A 22,859-nucleotide genomic window follows, 5' to 3' on the forward strand; every position below is an offset into this window, starting at 1 on the left:
GGTTTATGGTACGATTCATACCGTCTTGTTGGTAGGAACTAAATTTCGTGGTTTTTTTTTTACTGATAGCAGTAACTGGGAAGACTATTTGACTCCGCTTGATATTTTAGATGCGATGATAGAAATCAGTCTTAAAGTTAGAGTAGTTTACTTTTTTAAAACAGTTTTATGAACACACTCATAAAATGTTTCATAAATACACGTGACAATACGCGTACTGTCTATGACACACCCGGTTAAGTGTTACTACACCCTTTTCAGTGATACTAGCATACTTTGAAATTGTTCATGCAATTAGTGGAACCAGCTTCCCTGTACGAAATTTTCTGTACGAAAGGGATGAATTAACAAAAATGGCGAATTCTCACTGATGCTGTAGATGCACACAGGCAGCGGTAATCACTTGAAATATGTGGTGCCCGGCCCGCTTGAATTCTTAGTATTTATTTATAAAAAGAAAGCGACAGAAATAACACATTCGCACTTTTCTACATCAGGAGTAAAACGGATGTGTATTGGAAATTCTTTAGAATCTATGCAGATTTCCTTGATATTGGAATATTGAAATGATCGCATGTCTATGGGTTTTATGGTTTGGGTTCAAAAAAGCCCCGACTTATGTTTGTTCGGACCCTTCATCTCAATCAACGCCAAACGATCTGTGCTGTAAATTAAAATAACAGCTAAGGTTTCTTTTTAAAAATACTTTGCAGATTCATATTGTTCTTGGATTGTTGAAATATTTGTGTTACCCGCCTTCCGACTTCTTGTGCCGCTTGCAGGTTCGTTGTCGGTCGCGGAGACGGGACTCGGGGTGCTTCTGTGAAGGAGCCCGCGACGTGCAATAGGGCTTCTATGGCTGGTTTGTATTGGCATAGAGACGGCGCTTGGACTGCCTCCTCTAGTTTTCTGCAGATAATAATTTTTGAACGTCCATTGCGCCGTGTGTTAAAAATATTCTTACTTCTTAGGACCTAACTATTGGGAATATATCAACTGTCTATAGTAAGATAACAGCTGACGATTACAGAGGCAATAATAATTACAAAACTAGATATTGCATCCTTCACAAGCTCTTTATGAAATTAACGTCACATTATGTTTTACTTTACAGTTTTTGAGATATATCAGTTATAAAGATGTATGTTTTAATGTGTAAATATCATTGAAGTACATTGAATAATATTATCTTAATAATCTTAATAATTATAATAACAGTTGCTTTATTATCCTTTATAATACAAGAGGATCCGGTAGACAAACGTCGTCCTGCCAAGAACGCTACAAATTTTAGCTCAGTAAATTCTGGATATCGACAATAGCTTCACCTGCTAGCTTCGGCTAAGGATCCCCAAAATGATACCATAAAAAATTCATCAAAAAACGCACTAACCGAAATTTTGTACATAAACATTACGAGATTGATCAACACAGCTCAACGTGTCGCGAAGCAACGGGCGGGGCATTTAGCTCAGAGAACCGATGCAGGTTGTGGTCCCAAGGTGCTGGGATTGGCGACCTCGCATCGGAAAACGCAGCGTTGGTTGGACCCCTGATGGGCTGATTTCTAACTCTCTACAAAATACCTATGTCCAGGAATGAACGTCATTGGATGACATAATGTTAACGACAGATAATTATAATGAGTAGCACTCGCGACATTGTAAACTGTGTTATAGTAGGGTTTACCTCAGTGCACTAATCAACAGTTAAAATGGTGTTATAGTGGTATTATTTACCTCAGTGCAGGAAGCAATGCCGGGTGATGTGCACAGTGATGCGCGGCCAGCTGTAGCGCTGGCGCCAGCGCACCCACACACTCCCCAGCCACGCTCAAGTGGCACAGAGCACACAGCAGTGATACGGCTGAAAAAATATATGTATATCGGAAATTTGTCATTTTATATGGAGGATTAAGCGTCATAATTTGTCAACTCCATGCTACTTGCAAATATGTGTACCTCAAAAATGCGAACAAGCTTCTATCTGAGGCTTTCCTATTAAGTTAAAATATAGGGGTTTATAAGGAGCAGATAGACACAGATCCCATAAAAGAAGGTAATTCATTGACAGTTCTATTGGAACTGTTCATGGGCACAACAAAATACATCCGATCTAAGTTTGCCGGAATAAAGTTCCTAAGTAAAGAGTGGCAGCGCAGATACAGTTTTTTGAAATTCAATAGCTGTATATGGTCTTTTAAAAGTCCCACGGAATTGTTCGTTTTCCAGGGTAAGTACCCTACTTTAGTTATAGAGGATGATACTCAGATATAATCGATATATCTATTGAGATATCGTGTCGGTGACAACACTGAGCCCTGTACAACGCCTGCAATAATGTACATATGTTTTGAGCAAAAGTAGTCGACTGTTACTTGAATGCTGCGTCCATTAAAGAAGCTGGCGATACAGTCGCTCAATTTCTCGGATAGCCCCTAGGATACTAGCTTCGAAAGAAATGCCGTATGGCATACCCGGTCGAAGGCTTTCGCAAAATCAAAGATGCTTTCATCAACCTATCAGTGGGTGAGATAGACCAGAAGATTGTCGATGGTGAAATCCACACAAGCAATGTGTGATAAGCTGAATCTACTTCAGGTATTTGAGCGACTGAGAGTTGATCATGCTCCATAACCTTACAAAGAAGGGAGGTGAGTGCAATTGGCCTATAGTAAGCTGGGTTTTTTTTGGGAACTTGATGTATCAAGGTCTTTCTGGAAGACTGGACTGGACTAAGAATTTTGTAAAAAAATTTTCAGATCGAAGTAAATTACAGAGCGCACGTTTTTAGCGCAACAGCAGGAACACAGTGTGGGCAACTCTCCTTGTTGACGTCGAGAAAACGAAGTTTCTTGCGCACCGAATCCTGGGAGAAACTTTCAATGGTTATGTTTTTCTATAAAAATAATTGACGGAGCAAGCAGATGGCCCGCCTGGTGTTAAGTGGAAAACTATTGCATATAAAAAGAGCGACACTTCGCAGGGCATGCAAGGAACAGGTCCTACAAATGACAGTCGGTTGGCGCAATGGTCAGCGACTCTGCTTTCTCCAAGGCCGTGGGTTCGATACACAACTAGAAAACTGTTTTATGATGAACATGAATGTTTTTAGTGTCTGTCTGTGTCTAATATTGTATTATATTCATGTTCACAAAAATATTCATCAGCTATCTTAGTACCCATAACACAAGCTACGCTTACTTTGGGGCTAGATAGCGATGTGTGTATTGTAAAAGTATAAAAAAAATAAAAATAAAAGTTATAAAGTATCAATCAACCTAAAGCGTAAGTGTAACCCTCAATCAATAGCCTATTAAATTTTACAGCTTGACGCTGGGAAGACGGGTAAGTGATCGCAATCTCCGTTATGTTCTGTTAGTCTTCTATAGTCGTAAAAATGTAATAGGCCCGTTTTGACATTTGTGCAAGACCATAGAATGTAACTTGGAACGAAACTGAAAGAAACAAAAAAATAAAAATCAATTACATACAGTGTTTTAAAAAATACGTAAATTTTTTTGGGACGTTAAATAATACGAAAGAATATATCGCGAGTATTCTTTTTGCGCTTACTTCATAGTAGCATGCAATTTATAATTGTTGCGAAACGTTCCGAAAACAGTTACGTTCTCAGTCTTTTTTTTTTTTATACTAGAGCTGTAACCATTTTTTTACTGAATATCGAAATTATATATTGTGTAGTTATTTTTACTGCAACGAATGAGCTTGGTTCTCAAAATGGGTTCTAAATAATGAGTCTGAGTTGATGTATCTGACCAAGCGGCACATGACTGAAGCGTCCCCACGCGCACTGCGCAGTTTTTCGTTCCTCATCTTGTAAAGTTGACTGTGCGCTCGTTTAAGTTTGATATATATTGTTTACTTTTACGTTAACTATGGCTCTTCTATTTTGGACATTAATTTAAACATAGTGATTTGACTCGATTTTTGTGTTTGTTTTTATATAGTACTAACTCTGTTTCAACATGTTGAAAAGTGGACTCAACAGCCAGTTACGCGTATTGGTTGTGAAGTTAAAGGAATACTTTGAACGAACGAACACTTTACAATACATAATAATATCAATCCAGTACTGATACAAACTTGAATTGATTTATCGTGAGTATCGAGTACAGAGTCTTATGGTTCCATAACTAGTTACGTCGCGATGACAAATGTCAAAACGGGCCTATTATATTTTTACGACTATAGTACGACATATATTATACATAAAATAACTTATTTTTTGTTATATAAATATGTATTTATAGATATTGTTTATGTATCTTAATGGTTAAATCTATTGTTATCTGAGTTTACTTTTCGTATATCTTTTCCTTGTTTATTTTGTTCCTGTATACACCCTAACTAATATTATAACTGTTCTCTTGTTCTGTGAGTTGCAGTTAATAGAGATTGTTTGCTAGCGATAAGGCCTTCTATTGTACCTGCCTAATATTTGTAATTTTATTCTAGTTTTTTATGTGTATTAAATTAAAAAAAAAAAAATAAGACACCCGAGGGAAGAGGAAAGATGGCGACAACTATTATTCTCATCTGCCGTGACCACACGGCACCGCAAAAATAACCATAGCGGTAGCACTATACGAGCCCTGTCAGATAATATTCTAATACTACTACTTCAGTGATACCTCTCTCCGAAACTTCGTGGCTGTCCACAGTGGGCAGAACTAGAAGTGCCAACGCTTCCGCAGAACGCGCGCCCTCCCGACCGGATACCGTGCCAGCGTTCAGAATGTTCTCGAAAGGCGCCCAGCATTGTTCCTCGCATGCTAGGCTGCGGCCTACGCAAGTTCTGGTTATACTTCCCCATGCAGTGATGGCCACTTCTCGGACAGATCTGAACATAAAAAAACAAGAACTTAATATCATTATGACATAACACATAGTATAATCTGACGGCCGATTGGCGCAGTGGGCAGCGACCCTGCTTTCTGAGTCCAAGGCCGTGGGTTCGATTCCCACAACTGGACAATATTTGTGCGATGAACTGGTCTGAACTCTCTCATCATCATCATCATCACATCAACCGATAGACGTCCACTGCTGGACATAGGTCTTTTGTAGGGAGTTCCAAGTTCCACGATTCTGAGCCGCTTGGATCCAACGGCTACCTGCGACGCGCTTAATGTCGTCTGTCCACCTCGTTGGGGGTCGACCAACGCTGCGCTTACCAGTACGGGGCTGCCATTCCAGCACCTTGGGACCCCAACGTCCATCCTTTCTCCGAACTATGTGCCCGGCCCATTGCCACTTAAGCTTCGCGACTCGTTGAGCTATGTCGGTAACTTTGGTTCTTCTACGAATCTCCACATTTCTGATTCGATCGCGTAGAGATACTCCGAGCATAGCTCTCTCCATCGCCCGCTGAGTGACTCTAAGCCTTCTTATAAGGCCCATAGTTAACGACCATGTTTCAGAGCCATAGGTCATCACTGGCAACACGCACTGTTCGAAGACTTTCGTCTTCAGGCACTGAGGGATTTCTGACGAAAAGATGGCACGGAGTTTCCCGAACGCTGCCCATCCGAGTTGGATTCGGCGGTTCACCTCCTTCTCGAAATTGGACCTACCTAACTGGATCGTGTGTCCTAGGTATACGTATTCGTCAACAATTTCGAGTGCAGTGTTCTCAACGATTACTGGTTGAAGCGGAACATGAGCATTAGACATAATCTTCGTCTTGCTCATGTTCATTCGTAGGCCAACCTGTTGAGAAGCTCTGCTGAGGCCATCGAGCATCGTATTTAGGTCTCCCAGAGTCTCTGCCATTATGACTACATCGTCGGCAAACCGAAGTTGAGTGATGTACTCGCCGTTAATGTTGATGCCAAGTCCGTTCCATTCCAGAAGCTTAAAGACGTCCTCCAACGCAGCGGTAAATAGTTTCGGGGAGATAACATCTCCCTGTCGCACGCCTCGCTGCAATTGGATTGGTCTCGTAGTCTGATCCTGTATACGAACTGACATAGTGGCGTTTTTGTACAAACACTGCAACACTTGGATATACCGGTAGTCAATTCGGCATCTCTGCAGTGACCTAAACACAGCCCAAGTTTCCACCGAATCAAAGGCTTTTTCATAGTCCACAAACGCTAAGCAAAGTGGCCGGTTATACTCTTCAGTCTTCTGTATAACCTGCCGCAGCGTATGAATGTGGTCTATGGTACTAAAGCCCTTACGGAAACCGGCTTGTTCGGGAGGCTGGAAGTCATCAAACCTACGAGCGAGACGATTCGTAATGACTCTCGAAAACAGCTTGTAGATATGACTCAGCAGCGAGATGGGTCTGTAATTCTTCAACAAGGTATTATCACCTTTTTTGAAGAACAGAACCACCACAACAATTGCCTGCATCATCACTTACCGTGAGGTGGGATTGCAGTCTAGTGCTAACATGGTAGGGGCATAAAAAAAACTTACAAGTCGTTGTCATAGAGTAGCGCGACCACAGTTGGTAGCATCTGTTTTTCGATACAGTCCTCGTCGACATCTGTTAAGTTTATCAGTTCGGTGAGGAGAGTAGCAATGTATATACGAATCGTACTGCCACTTGCACTGTCACAACTACTGGCTGCGACTGAAAAAAAAAAATGTTGTACCGCTACCATCAGTATTAGTATTTGTAAGAAAAACCAGTGCTCTTTATAAACGAAAATATATGCCCCGTCCGTATGTGATTATATTATAAAATAGGTTAATATTAAAAGTTTTAATAATCTGTCATCATCTTCATTTATAAACAGCCTATATCAGTCACTACAGTTACCAATAGATCTATAAGTCCAAATCTTAACCAGATTCAAAATAATATTAACATCATCCACCTCTATGAAAACAAATCTATGGGATGAGACATTAATTTACCGCTCAGATGGCTCTATATTCATATTCGAAAAAACATAAAATAATTAGACTACAAAATAAGAAAATAACGATATACTTACATTCACGTAAATGCTGCAGAAATGAGTAGAGTATATCTGGTTTATGTGTCGCGAGCCATTTGAAAGGAATCGAAAATATTTTAACAGGAAGACCTCTTATGCTACTGTACAGAACCCATCTGCAAATTGTACTCAAAAATACTCATCACTATTGGAGGCGTTACTTTGTTTATAAAAAACATGTAATATGCATGTTGTTAGTGCATAAATAAATAAATAAGCTTAATTTACTATACTCCGCGAAAATCAGGAGAATCTGTATATCTGCAATTGTAGGGTACATTGCAGACATACAGATTCTCCTGCGCACGTTTCGCTCCGAAACCGGAGCATCCTCAGGAGATTTTGACTTTACAATGAATAATTGTTAAGTGAAAAATTCGCCGTTTATACCTTATCTAAACAATAAAAACAAACACTTCGCCTCCATTGAACATATTCAGAGGCACTAAAGAGGTGGGAGGGGCTTATTCTGATCTGTTTGGTGTGGAGTATAAGGATTGAAGAAATTATAAATTACACCATACAGATTCTCCTGCTTTTCGTGGAGTATATATTTATATATATTTTTCACAAAACTCATCACCGAAAACACTAAATTAACAAGTCAAACAGAAAAATGCTTACTTTTGCAGAAACTCTGCCCGCTGGGCACTCTTCTCAATCGCAATTAAAATCGAAACTAAATAAATACCAACAACCACAACGCTGTCTACATTCACCGCATGCAACTTCTCCAATTTATTCTCCAATTCCATAATAATATCGTTGAAGATCGGTCGAAGTATTATCGAAGTGAATTCAACTCCAAAATTGTCCACGTAATTATTAAATAACGTTATAAGTGATTCGTATATTACGTGGTGATTTAATGCTTTGCTCGTGATTCCAATGTCGATAATCTGCTTAATTCTGAAAACACAAGTGTATTACTTTACAACAGTACAGTAATCAAGTTTCGCACATTAAGACATATTGTTAAGTTATCATAAATTCAACATGGCGGATAAAACAAAAAGGTAATATTTTTTTGCTATAGATGTCAAAAATAAGTAGGAAGAACGCAACAATGTAATTCTAAAACCGAAGAATAATTGATACATTGGTCACTAGTGCTTCGTGACTTTTTAACCTAAAGTATAGCAGATAACGAATAAAGGTTTCGTTATTGATTATCCACTTATAATATGCTTATTTAAACCATATAACAATACCTAATTATCAAAATACTTTATTACCTTTACATATATACTTACATGTTTATAAACCAATCCAATTCCGTCCATTTAACTTGCTGTTTCTCTTTTAATAAACTATTCATAGATCCTAACAATACTTTGGCGTCCAAATCATCAGTTATATAACATTGTAAATCAATAAATTTCTCACTCAACGGCACTTCTTGCAGGTTAATCGTTTCCATATCACAGTTATCCAGGTTTGCGTCCTTAACTATTTGTACATTTATGACGTAAGCTAACTCCGGTAAAACTAACGCGCGCATTACTTCTAAATATAGTATTACAGTTTTCCATTCGGCATCAGCACACGCTTTTATTATGTTTTTCATAATTTTGCTGTGGAGTTCCGATGAAAATTTTCCTACAAAATAAAACATGCTTGGTTTAATCTTAAAACAAAATTGGAACAACTAACAGATGGTTATACACGGACGTCAAAAGTTCTGTATAATAAACCAAATATTAGTTAGTTAGTTTTTACCAACAAAGTTAATTATCTTAATATATATAAATCTCCTGTCACGATGTTTGTCCGCGATGGACTCCTAAACTACTTAACCGATTTCAAATTAAATTGGTACACCGTGAGCAGTCTGGTCCAACTTAAGAGATAGGATACCTTACCTTTAATTATAGTCGCAATTTTTTTTTATTGCAAATTATTTATCTATAATTAGTTGAGTCACATGTTATATATATATACTACTATACTCATTGGAGGCTTAGCGATACAGAATACTTTAAAAACAAAATCAAACACAGACGAAGTCGCGGGCAACAGCTAGTATTTAATAAGAGTTCACCAATTAAACATATTAAATCAAGAGAAGCATATTTATTTTTCCATAAAAACTAATTTAAAACATCCCAAGTGTTTACTTGAAACAACCCCATTGAAGATAAAAGACCAACGAGCGCATAGTACCTACGCTACGCGACACATACCTAATAAAGTGACAGGAGTCACTGGATCTTAATTTAGCATGTGATTTTAGGGCTTTATCTTAATTCCTTCAGTAAAAGCTATGTCAGTGGTTAACTCAATAACTATTAGCGTTTCGGTTTCACAGATAAGTCTCAGAGACAGTAAATAATGTATCTTTAAAGCCTGTGAAGTAGTATTTCGGTTTTCATTTAGACGTTGTAAATGCCCAGCTCGCTACCATCTAAAAACCACCACCACATTTACACCACCTATTTGTTCTCGCTCTTGTTGTCTCCTAATCTTAAGGTTGCCTGGCAGAGATCGCTTTTTAGCGATAAGGCCGCCTTTTGTATTCTACTCCAGTTTTTTGTGTTTCTCTCTATTCGTCCTTTATTTTCCTAACTGTGTAGTGGTTTAAAGAGTAAAGAGTAAAGAGTTTAAATAAATAAATAAAAACCTCAACTTATCACTAGGTAACTAAATGTTTTATACCATCACCATCATCATATCAACTCATAACCGACCCATTGCAGAGCACGGGTCTCCTCCCACAATGAGAAGGGGTTAAGGCCGTAGTCCACCACGCTGGCCCAGTGCGGATTGGTGGACACTGGATATTTTATATATTACTAGCTGTTGCCCGCGACTTCGTCCGCTTTTGTTTTTGTTTTTCGAAAGACATGTGCATCATAAACGTGGCAGCACTTTATGTATTTAGGATAGCTAAGCCTGGTGTAAAATCGTCAAACACTTTCGTCCCCTCTCCCGAGAGAACTGAACTTAATAACGAGATAAAAAGCCTAATTTCCTATATTACTTCTAATACCTTCAGGAATATGTGTACAAAGTTTCGTGATGATCGGTTTAGTAATTTTTGCGTGAAAGCGTAACAAATATTATAGTGAAAATATCCTTACTAATGTTATAAATGCAAAAGTGTGTTCGTTTGTCCTTTCTTTACGCCCTAACTTAGCAACACATATTAACTCCATGCCAGAATAAAGATTTTGGCATAGAGTTTATATGCCAAAATGGCAAAATCCAGTATATTGTTGTTTAGTTAGGGTTAGAAGGCCAGATAGTTAACATAGGCTACTTTTTATCCCAGGAAAACAACGGTATTTTTTCTCACATTCCTATCCTACTAATCCTACTAATATTATATGTCAATGTTTGTTACGCTTTCACGCAAAAACTACTTAACCGACCCTTATGAAACTTTGTACACATATTCTTGGAAATGTTAGCAGTAATATAGCATACTTTTTATCCCGACGTTAAGCTAGGTTCCTTTGGGAGAGATGACAAAAGTGTTTGACGATTTTACACCATAACTCCGACAAATTATACCAGATTTAAATAATTATTTTTGTACTATAGAGGTTATAATATGTGTTTAATTTTGCCCAAACTTTGTGTAGATCTGATGAATGTGGTTGGAGACAGAGCACAGAACTCCTCAGCGGACAGCAGCAAACACCTCATTTAAGGCTTAGCGATACTGATAGAACTATAACTAAATTGAATGCCACATCATAAAACAAAAGCAAACGCAGACGAAGTCGCGGGCAACAGCTAGTTAGAAAATAAAAATATTAATCACGTATCTTAGAACTTACCAGCTATTAAGGCGCTCCTTGCCAACACGGGAACAAAAACGCACACAGTATCCTTCACATTCTTTTCAACTGGGTCCTTAAGGAAGTTAAACATAATGTTTTCCAACTGTGCATATTTGTGTTCAGCGACGGGGCATATCAGGCAGGCGGACTTGAGACCTATGCTCCTTATCTCCGGTTCACTGGATTCGCACATCAAAACTACTAGACTTAGTAATAAAGATGTGCAAAGTTCAATTGGCACATATGGAGCGATGGAAAGACACACTTGGCTGGCCAAAACACGTCGCTCGGAAGATCTTGATGCCAATAGTTCGGCGATCGATGATAGTACTTCGCCGCTGCCACCCCATTTGACAACTAGGCATGTAGCTGTAATAAAATGTTTGTTATATCTTCATGTAGCACTTGGACTTGACGAAATACTTCGTTATTTACGCGATTCTTGCATTGATTTTCTAATGATAATGTAAATAGCATACACATTTCCTATTATATGAGTGCCAAGAGTGGCGTTTTCTATCTACGTTTACTTATTCGATCGCGTGAAAGTTAAATTACAATTTATATGGTCTTCGACTGAGGCTAGTTCCACCCTACCGACAAAGACGAGCCGAGTTAGCCCTTTACCATCTTAGACTGCATCATCAGAGATTGCAGTCCAGGGCTAACTCGTGGGTGAATAAAATAAAATATGGAATCGTAAGAGCATCATCTAGTGACAGTACGGTATCTCGGTATTGTAACTAGATGGCGCTATAGCGATACCAAATAAATCGAAGTTAACTTTTACTTGATCGAATAAGTAATCTTAGGTAGAAAATCTCACACTTGGCACTCTGATATCAAGCAAGCAAAATAACAGAACTAATGTACCTATAAAGGTTTAAAAATGCAACTGATACAGTCTGCAATTCCACCAAAGTTTTGTGGGGGAGAGAGAGAAGGAGATAAGCGATCATAATCATACTCAGACTATTAATGTCCCTTAGATGAGCATATTCCTCAACTATCAATTATGATAGTTGAGGAATATGCCCATGTTACAGAATATGTTAATTTGTTACATAATTAAAGTTCTTGTAGTTGTTATGAACTTTTTAAATTGTAATTATTTAACTTATTCTGAAAGGATTTATAAAACGACAAAGTCGATTCTAGTACCCGCCAATATCTATTTCTATTTCGAAGGCTTTTTGATGTCCAAAAATTACGATCATTCAACCAAACAGATTTCTCCCATTAACTACTAAGGCCGCCTTTTCATGCCTACAATTCTTGTTCGAATTTCGAAAGCTTTTTGATGTCCAAAAATTACGATCATTCAACCAAACAGATTTCTCCCATTAACTACTAAGGCCGCCTTTTCATTCCTACAATTCTTGTTCTTTTGCTTATTCTTTATTTTATGTATATTTTGATGCTTGTGTGCAATAAAGTATTTCTTCTTCTAAACACATCATAAAACAAAAACAAGACATGACTATTCTACCAATATTATAAATGCAAAAGTTTGTAAGGACGGATGGATGGATGGATGTTTGTTACTCTTTCACGCAAAAACTACTGAACCTGAATTTCACTGAATTTTGGAATCGAGATAGATTATACCCTGGATTAACACGTAGGCTGTTTTTTATCCCGGGAAAATGTATGGATCCCGCAGGATTAATGAAAAAAAAACCGCGTATGAAGCCGCGTTCAAAAGCTACTCTCAAATATATAACACAAGTTTTCCCAAAAATTTAAGCAGCCCAAGTCTCAATCTAGCATTGATCGTTACCTTCACAAATAGCTTTGGCGTCAGGGGGTTCCGGTTTCTTATACAGCGTGAGTAAGGAATGCAATAATCTCGGCCGCCGGGTGTCTCCTGGAGGTAGCAAAGCGGCCGCTGCCGCTAACAAGGCCGCCGCCTCACTGCGTCTAGCAACTAGGGTGTGAGGTAGAACCTAGAATGATTGTTATCAACCCATTATCAACCGACTACAGGGCGAAGGTATTCGTGTCTCCTCTAAGAGTGAGAAGGGTTTAGCTCGTGCGGAATGAAAGTAGGATGCAATCCCGGTTTAACAAACTTACTATTTCTCTCGATTTTTCAAACCGAGTACTATATGGCGTATATTTTTATTTTTGATGAAAGAACTAAATCATTATCATAAGTTTTTACACCACTTGAAATAGAAATAGTATTTATTTGCTTGAATATGTGTATAAAATTTAATTCACAATAACTTCTCCCGTTTCAACATGTTCTACAATTTCGGCATGAAGATATAAAAATAATTATCATGAATATAATTACTAATAATGGCATTAATGTTCGACGATGCTCTACCGTTATCTAAATGTTATGCCTTCATCAATTTCATAATATGTTTACGGTATTTGAATAACAAAAGGAGTGTTAGCAAGACTGTAAATGTACTGAATCCCTGGAACCAGGGCCTCAGTACATTTACAGTCTCCCAGCGTTGAAATTTTTAAAAGTCTTTTTTTATATAATCGAAGCATGAAATCAACTATTTAGTCTGATTAAACTTGATATTAAATGAAATCAATAATTACTCCAAAAAAGCAATGTAAATTTTAACGTCAAAACGCGGGTAATTTTTTCTCTAAAAAGTCGTCGGGGGTTGGTGCGTACGTACTCAAAAATTACATAATTGGCTACCGATAATTTCTACGACGTAAATGGTATTTGTATTTTCGCTGCAGGAATGAAGCGTAACTTCTTTGCATAGTTTTAGTTATCTTGCCACTTATACCCTGTATAAGCCGTTGGTTTTTTATTATGCTTTGACTTTCTTAATAATAGTAAATTAACTACTTACTCTTGGCAAAGTGTCAGCAACAAGTGGAAGCAGCCCGGGCAATGTGATAGGTTTCTCACTATTCACTAACTCAGATAACAGGTCGTTTACCAATGGTCCATTCAGATCTAGGGTCTCACAGCACCAGGCTAATATGGATTCCTTCAAATTGTTTGGAAGGGAACTGCGAAAAAATTATAGAGTTAAAAAAAAGATTTGTATGTAATATTGAAGAGGAGTGATGACACTAAACCGACATAAAACTTGTCGGGATTTAACGGACAGAAATAAATATTAGTTCAGAGGCTTTAGAAGTACTTTATAATTATTTACTATCTCTGAGACTTATCTGTGAAACCGAAACGCTAAAAGTTTCTTAGAAACCATTGTCATAGTTTTTACTGAAAGAAATCAGACAACAAACAGCCCTAAAATCACATGCAAAAGTAAAATAAAGTGACTCTAGTCACTTAATTAGGTATACATCGCGTAGCGTAAGTACTATGCGCGTGTCGGTTTCTTGTTTTCAATAGGGTTGTCATAAATAAACACTTTGAATGTTTTGTATTATTTTGTATTTGGAAAAAGAAATATGCTTCTTTCGATTTCATATTCCTACAGGGAGATTCCTTATGAAATATACTTATGTACTCTTCAACAGTATTTCGTAATTACGTTACACGTTGTATATTTCATTCATAATATAGCTTCTTTATTACAGAAACGACAGAAACTGAGCGTTGGTAAAGTGAGTCGCACTGGACTCAAGCGGCACAAGTCTGCCCATTGGTTGACATGATGATGATAGTGATGAACGTATGTCGGTTTGTTTATATTGCACAGAAACCTATTAGGGGTATGGGTTTAATACAACTGCCACACCCTTAAAAGCAGGGTGACCACGTATCTGACAACAGGCTTGCGAAAGGCGTAAATCTCGCGACCATTGCTGTCAAACGTCACTTTTGCATACAAAAAAAAAACATAAGTGACATTTGACAGCATATTGCAAGATTTACGCCTGTCGCAAGCCTGTCGTGAAATACGTAATCACCCTGACGGTTAGGCCGCTGCCCATCTTAGATTGCATCATCTTTTACCAGCGGCATGCCTATTCTGCATCACCAAATAACCTGTTAAATCCATATTTTCCATTCAGAAACCTAAGTTTTCAACTGAGTTCAAGCCTGTTGTGAGATACGTAATCACTATTTAGCGCTCGACGACCATCATGCCTGTCAAAGAAAGCCATGATGAATCTTATCTCAAGTTACCTGTCAATCCACATCTCTTTGCTATTCTCGATGGTGTTGTATTCGTAATGGACGCGGGTCCATTCGCTCGCGTCATTTATGCTGAGCGTTTCGTCGAGAGTGGCAACACTGCTCCGCCTCACAGGCGAGCCGCGTACACTATCTGTGATCAACCCGGGCTCGAACGAACTGGTGTTTGATCCTTCCTTCTTGACCCTGAAGGAAAATTATGGATTTGTATATATCACATGGGTGACCCCTTTTATCTTTTTATTTTCGTCCTGTCATGATTTCAAAGATTTTGTTGTAATTTTATAATTTTTATTAGTGTTTTTAATTACGCTTGTAGGAATGAGGTGATAGCGCATTGGGTAGGAGCTCGACTTCACCTTCGGGGGGCCGAGTTCGAATCCGAGCACGCACTTCTAAATTTTCTAATTTATGTGCGTTTTAAGTAATTAAGATATCACTTGCTTCAACGGCGAATGAAAACTTCAATAGGAGGTTTCCATACGATGTTTTCCTGATACATGCCTGAGAGTTCTACATGTGCTCAAAGGATGGAATATGGAGTCCACCAATCTGCACTGGGCCAGTGTGGTGGCCTACCGCCTTAACCCATTCTCATTGTGGGAGGAGACCCGTGCTCTTTAGTGTTGATGTGATGATGAAAGCGAGTGAAGAGATATAACCGAAATATATAGACATACTGGTGTTGAGATAGGTGTTTTCATTTGATCCTCTTATCTCTCTAATATTTGTGTTGTCTATGTATTAGAATGTAGGTAGGTAAGTACTTTTTTTTAAATTATGCTTTGCCTGCAGTCTGTTTTCCTAAATCCTAAGGCTGCCTGGCAGAGATCTCTCTAAGCGTGACTTCCGTTTTTGTGAATCTATTCTTCCAAACATCAACCGATTATTATTGGCCCACTACAGTGCATGTCTCGTCACACAATGAGAACGGTTAAGCCGTAGTCAGTAGTAGTAGATTGGTAGATTTCACACTCCTATGAAATCTTTGTGGAGTACTCTTTGGTGTTGGGTTTCCTCACGATGGTTTCCTTCAACGTTTAAATGCATAAATTAAAACGTTCATAGCAAATTCCCACCGAGGAATACCAAAAACCTAACCAATAGGCTATCACAGCTTATATTTATTATTTATTCATTTATTCACTTTAATGCACAACCAATAACCAACGGTTTACAAAAGGCAGACCTAATGCTAAAAAATTCAAAATTCATTTATTTCAAGTAGGCCTAATATAAACACTTTTGAAACGTCAAGTCTGTCTGTTTGTAGTGACTCTACCACCGGTTCGGAACGCCGATTCTACCAAAAAGGCGCCGGCAAGAAACTCAGCAGTTGCTCTTTTCCATCATCAACAATTTACATTTTACATTTTAACATCAATTTTTCTATTTTGTGAGATGATAGCGGAGCCGGATGCTTCCAAGCAACCTTGTCATAAAGCATATAAATATGCTAAAGCTTATAAATTAAGATCGAACAGTATTTTTATACTCACATCCCACTACTGGTCTTATCGCTATATATCATTTCGAATTGCTCCGGTGTTGCACTATGAGTTGAGTTACCGCTTCCATAATGATTTTCCGACGCTGTACACGTCAAAGGTTTGATTTCATTTGCTTGCTCCAATCTTGACTGTGTACTGAGGATCTTTTCACTTGATATTTGTAATTCGAGACCTTTGCTTTCAGACGTAGGGCTTGTCAAAGAGTTTAGGCTAACTAGTGCTGCGTCATACAATTTTTGAAAATTCAATTTCTCCGTCTCCAATGCTATTATTTTCTGTTTTAGTAATTCTATCTCTTCGGCTTGAATTAAAAGCTGTAATTGATGAAGATCTTATTTTTTGGATACATATAAAAAGCTGTCTCTATTAGTTGTTGCCACAAAGGTAGCGCAATTCCATGCTTCAATTAAAATTGAAATGTTTAATATATGAAAAGCAGGTACGTATTTTTTGAGCCATTACACAGAGTTGGCATAACAGATATAAGAAAAAGTTTTAATTGAATATTTGTATAAATAGGTGTGTTGTTAAATTCTATTTAATAATTTAACATAATATCATAAAATTTCATATATACAAAAAGATTTTTTTTTCGGTTATGTTTTGGTAGTTGCTCCATATGTCTCTTAGTATAATTTTAATTAACGTATTTTTACATTATTCCGTGTATTATGGTAACAAATTGATTTTAAAACACAGAGGCGGTCAGCGCCTATGTGGGAGCGAGAAGACAGAAGTGGTCAATGTGCGACAGCGATAGGCGATTACATGCTTTGTAATTTAGTTTAAAGACGAAAATAGTATCAAAGATTCATAAACACTAAAGAGTTTTCTGCAGAAACAACACAAATATTAATCTACATATATGATATAGCAAGAGAATATTTAGCACAACATAAAGAGAACATGCACTAGGCCCAGTAAATAAAGTTGAAAATCGAATATTATCTATTATATTTTTAATTCCATTACAAGTCTTGACTGAATTTCACCTGGGGATGATGCAATTAAAGATGGTGGCACGCCAAACTGTTAGGCCATACTCCCAGCAGTTAGGGGTATGTGTAAGCTTGATAATAGCTTGGCAGCATGCTTATATTAAAAGTAGGGTCGAAACTAGCCACGGCCAAATTCTCTCACCGGGCCAGACCCGAGAAAATTCGGAAATTATAAATTCCCAATACACCCCGACCGGAATGAACCCGCAGTTTGATTACTTCAATCTCAGGACAGGCTTGCGACAGGAGTAAATCTTTCAATCTTGGCTGTCAAACGTCACTTATGTATTTTTTTGCATAAGCAACGTTTGACAGCAATTATCGCGAGATCTAGGCCTATCGCAAGCCTGTTGTGAGATACGTTATCACCCTGCCGGATACGTGAGATCAGTAAAGGGCACATTCATTTTAGTTATTAACTATTTCAATTTTATACTAGATATCAGTACTATACTAGTATCAGTATTCACAAGTTGCGATGAAATAAGTTACCTTTGCCTAATTTCAGTATAACTATTGAAAAAGTCAAAATATGTCATTAACGTCAGAAAAACCAATAAAGGGATGGAAGTCAAATCATAAATATTAATTAGATATATCGATAATGTTAATCACTTAGATAACTATAAGTATGAACCAAACCTGGTCATTCTGTTCGATTTTTTATTGGACTTCATATCTAGTAATTTCTGATTGAAGATCTCACTTGTTAAAATCTGATAATTGCCTAGTAATTTAGCTGACATCACGACAACTATATAATAATATTAATAAATATACTGCGACAGTACACACATCGCCATCTAGCCCCAAAGTAAGCGTAGCTTGTGTTATGGGTACTAAGATGACTGATGGATTTTTTTTAAATACATAAATACTTAAAATATACACATAAACACCCACACACTGAAAAATATTAATGTTCATCACACAAACATTTTCCAGTTGTGCGAATCGAACCCACAGCCTTGGACTCAGAAAGCAGGGTCGCTGCCCACTGCGCCAGTCGGCCGTCAGTAATGATTCATGCATACAAGGAAATGGCAAAGAATAAAATAGTATTCTTCTTTAGAAGAAAAAATAGTGTTAGTACAGAAGCAATGCAAGTTAATCACCTCATGGTTCCATTCAGTGTCATGGTGTAATGATATCGGACAACTCACACACACATTGTTATCATCAATGTCAGTCTGGCACTTCATATTTGCTGTATGCATTTCCATCCCAGTGCTTGCATCAACTTTTGATACATTCAAATTAGTTGTGCTTCCCCAAAACAGTGATATAAGATTGTCTGGTCGGGGCATATTCAGACCAACATCATCCCAATCTTCAAATTCCTGGAAAGAGTATTGACAATTATTATTTTATAACAGAGTTACGATTTTGTTATGCTCAGTTCTTGTCCAAGGGTACATTTATTTAAGGTGTTTTGTTTGATGCCGAGGATAATGAAGATTTTACAATTAAATAAACTGAATTCTGTTTCCTTATCACCATCATCACCCTCACTCAATGAATTTGCACAAACGAAAATTTAACAACTATTTAATTGAATACATAAGTGTGACTCGTTGGGAATTTTCTTCTCCTATCGTGTCAAATATGTTACTGGTTGCAACTATTTTTTAAATTACGGTTCCCAACAAGTCAAAATAAATAAACACAAAAACAGCTTCCGTATTTTTCTTCCATTACAAGTAAGTCCTTTACTGTAATCTCAACTGGTTTAAAGTAATGATTCCCTCTAAGATGGTAACAGGCTTACCAGCTTTAGGGTATGCCAGTTATTTTAAACCCATACCCCTTTGCCCCTACCCCAAGCGGTTTATACGCGTAATCGTACCGCAACGCTTAATAACTTGGCGGCACGTTTTTTCAGTTGGGTGGTAACCAACTTACAAGGCCTAAGAAAATTCAGAAATTATAAATTTCTCGGGCTTCGAACGCGGGACCTCCCACTTAAAACCACAACGCTACCGCTACGCCGGTAAGGCGCATGTTGGTTTTTGTTTTAAGAACTCTACAGTAGTTACAGGGGTGAGTTTGAATTTTTGCGTTGCATTGCTTTATAAGATCATTAATATATAGGTTCTTTTTATAAGTAAGTTGCAACATGAGCCGATGTAAACACAGCTGGGTTGCTGTTGCTAAATAACCTTCATTTTACCTAGTTAACGTTTTCCATTCATGGCAGTTAGTTGTGCTGATTATGATGTGATATTTCAAACTGATATATCTTTGCAACTCCATTCTTGTTTGTTCAGTAAAATTTTCCCACACAAAATTTTGTACTCTAACACACAAAGGATCTTTGACTATAACGATTGTTTAAAACTATAAAGTATTATTGCAGATTTAGATGTTCAACTAACTTTAATAACATATTAATTATACATAATTTTTCAACAGACTTCACAAAGAAACTTCTTTTTTCTCAACTAAAATTGGAACCTTTGTCATAATTTTTCTTGCCTTTTAATGACCCTTGCTTAAAATATACACATAAATTTCATGAAATCAACCTATGCAGATCTGCCTGTGAAAGACCTGTAAAAATTGATTCATTTAGCTGTTCCGATGATAAGTTCAGACAATAATATTGTGTCAGACAAAAAATACATATTATTTTAATATGAGCTTATTAAGAGGCAGTTATTACAATTACACAGGCAGACACTCTTTTTTTCGTCTACTTTTTTTTTCTATATATTGTCATAAACATACCTGGTCTGGATTTTCATCAGAGAATGTGATACTGGTCAATTTATAATTTTGAAGGAGAAGATATTCATTTATTAAAAAGTTAAGAGCTCTCTTCTCATGTGGTTTCAGTGATCTTTGATTAAAGTTGCTTTTAGAATTTTTATCAAGAGCTGAATCTCCATCTGTAATTAAGTAATTATGTAAAGTTTATATAATTTGTTATGATATTACTGTAGAATTAATTTCAGCTTCAACTAAAGCAAAGAGCAACCAACTAAGTTACCCGATAAATACAAATACTTTTATTAAGTTGTAACTATGTTGTTTTCATTAATAAATAAACTAACTGCAACTTACTGTTACCTGCAGTAAATAAGTCTGACCCTTTTTTTTTTTATTGCAGAGATTGTTACGTGTACATATTGTCTCATAGCTATTCAACTAGTATAAATTTAATTTTATTAAGTTCGCTATGACAAACTATAATTATAGTTACAGTTCATCACCATGAAATTGAGTTCAGGAATGGGTGATTTTTCTTGGGTAAAAAGTAGCCAATTAGATAAGATTAAAATAAGGGTAACAAACATCCATTTATCCTTGGTAGGATAGATGTAAAGTTTAGGTTATACTTTTTGCAATAGTTATTAAATATAAACTTGATTTATTTATACAGGTGCAGTAAAATAATAGTACAACTAGTTCAAGTAGCATTATACATTAAATTATGAATAAATAATAAAATACAAAATCATTATATAGTTACCAGCAAACTGTGTAAGATTGGCCCGTAAAGCATTTATAGTTTCACGAGCCTTCCGCAGTTCAAATTCAAGCACAGCAATATCACCACCACTGCCTGCCCTGTCACCACCCCCATCCTCAGAATATCTTGCTGTGTCAAGAGAGTCTAATGTAGCTTGACTTGGAGTCCGATCTATAAATTATAATATAAAACTGCTGCTAAGTTTTGCTTACAATTACTGACAACATAATCAAACTATTTATATTGATATTTTAAAGTTAAAGAGTGCTGAACCAATTTAATTTACTTGAGTTTTGCCAACACCATTTCCTATTAAGCTGTAGAATTTATATTTGCAAAGGAACTAGCGGTCCAAATTAAAATTCCATTGCATTATTAAGACTATTAATTAAAGAAGGCTATTTATGCCATCATTTTACCACTATGTACAACCTATAGTTGAAACTGGTCCTCTTACTAGACAAAGATCTCTTGTCCTGCAAAGATATTGTAATCAGTGTTCTAGTATGATGCCACATAGAAACAGATTACAGGTATGGGTATATTATTATTACTAACCATTACACCTAACAGGTTGATTCCAAACCATTTTATTAATTACCAGGTGAGATTCTAGTGAAGGTCTAAATTTTAATGGAATAAAAAGAAAAATACAGCAAGCTGAATCTAGTAACTATACTGTTTTACACATTATACAGTAGGTTCATTGTTTTTATACACCATGCAGTATAAGTTTAAATGATTAAACTATCTGTTTAGGTAATTTACATAATGTAAACAACCTATTAGAATGTTATTAATAACCTATTATTTATTCTAACCTACACTTTAAGAATAAATCAAATTAATAAATTTAAAATACTTATAAAAAATTTTAGAACAGGCAGGATTTGAAATTGAAACTTACTGGCGATTACAGCCTGAATAATTTACCAACTTAGCTATTGTTGTCATAACACCCATGCCTACTTCATATTTTATCTTTGATCTTTTTATTAACATAAGTGTACAAAAACCAAAGAAACTTATAATAAATGAATGTAAATTTTATGTGATGCTCTGTTTTAGTAAATAAAGAATAAAATTTTATAACTTGAACTTTTTCTTTTGAAATTACAATGTTTTCTTTTACGGACTGTTCAACAAAGTTTAATGTAATAAAATATGTGGTTCTTTTAACTCTGCTGCAAAGACTTAACACTTTGGAAGATATGGGGAATAAGGACGAGAAGAATACTTAATATGGAATGACATGACTCCAAGGCAGCAGGTAACCAAATCGCATAGTATTAATAGTTCAACCTGATTATACATACGCATAGAATTGAAGTCTGAGGTTCGTGTAACGTGCTGTTCAAAATTTCCAGGATTTGAGAAGAATTCACGCAGTTGAGGTAACTCCTTGCCATTTTCAACAAGCTCTGTATGAAGCTCCAAGGCAGTTAGAAAAAAGTTATCTTTTAATAGTTTTGTAGCTATATCCTCATACGCCAAGCGCGGAGATGCTTTGAAGCTTTCTTCTACATCTTTATATGGATTCATTTTTGCTTAAATGTCAATACATTATAGAAAAATTAAACTTGAGATTTTTAAGACAACCACATTTTATGTTTGTTTACATTTAGCACTTCTCTCTTTAAATATTTTCAATCTTGTAATAATTTATCACTTTAAAAGCCAATTTCAATAAATTTATTGTTTGTTTTGTAATTTGTATTTTGAGAACTTGAAAGCTATAGAAAAAAGTTCTATTGGTCGAAACTCAGGAGTCAGATTATCAATTAACTACTCTTGGACCTGAATTTTAGGGTTGTTTTTTGGTTGATATGATTTTTGCTCTTGATATTTTGTTTCTTGGCATTACACGTTACGGAGCTATTTGCTAACTCTGTGGTTTGTGGCGTTGTTTCGTTGATTCGTCGCTTTGTAATCCTCATTAATAATTTGACAATGAGTAGGCGGGTTGATGCAGTACGAAAATAATGTCTAGAAGAAATCCTAATAAAAACAAAATAGAAATAAAGGTTGGC

At 36.5% G+C, this 22,859-nt stretch overlaps 1 protein-coding gene across 3 annotated transcripts; it reads right to left on the reverse strand.

Annotated features, from left to right (window-relative positions):
- Positions 1-333: 333 nt before the first annotated feature.
- LOC120630458 (RAB11-binding protein RELCH homolog) lies at positions 334-22,803 on the reverse strand. 3 transcript variants are annotated; one of them, XM_039899697.1, is made up of 16 exons: positions 22,146-22,803; positions 20,830-21,000; positions 20,085-20,245; positions 18,521-18,697; positions 16,348-16,673; positions 14,840-15,034; positions 13,587-13,749; positions 12,539-12,704; positions 10,756-11,127; positions 8,227-8,572; positions 7,598-7,882; positions 6,971-7,101; positions 6,447-6,603; positions 4,655-4,863; positions 1,740-1,866; positions 334-909 (listed from the first exon to the last, which is right to left on the reverse strand). In XM_039899697.1, exons 1-16 carry the CDS (start codon positions 22,369-22,371, stop codon positions 684-686), a joined length of 3,438 nt encoding a protein of 1,145 aa, XP_039755631.1. In that variant the 5' UTR covers positions 22,372-22,803; the 3' UTR covers positions 334-683. The 3 variants fall into 3 exon arrangements, with proteins under 3 accessions (XP_039755631.1, XP_039755630.1, XP_039755629.1); XM_039899696.1 differs by having other exon boundaries at positions 6,971-7,089; positions 18,473-18,697; XM_039899695.1 differs by having other exon boundaries at positions 18,473-18,697.
- Between the last annotated feature and the right edge of the window lie 56 nt (positions 22,804-22,859).

This window comes from Pararge aegeria, chromosome 16 (assembly GCF_905163445.1).
Source record: "Pararge aegeria chromosome 16, ilParAegt1.1, whole genome shotgun sequence".
In the NCBI taxonomy this organism is placed as follows: Eukaryota; Metazoa; Arthropoda; class Insecta; order Lepidoptera; family Nymphalidae; genus Pararge; species Pararge aegeria.

Excerpts from the sequence above, each read along its gene's own strand:
- LOC120630458 (XM_039899695.1), bottom strand. The coding sequence starts at position 22,371 with ATGAATCCATATAAAGATGTAGAAGAAAGCTTCAAAGCATCTCCGCGC. Across the intron at positions 12,705-13,586 it reads TTGCTGACACTTTGCCAAGA|GTTCTACCTCACACCCTAGT; the intron begins GTAAGTAGTTAA and ends CAATCATTCTAG. Across the intron at positions 1,867-4,654 it reads CCACGAAGTTTCGGAGAGAG|CCGTATCACTGCTGTGTGCT; the intron begins GTATCACTGAAG and ends ATATTTTTTCAG.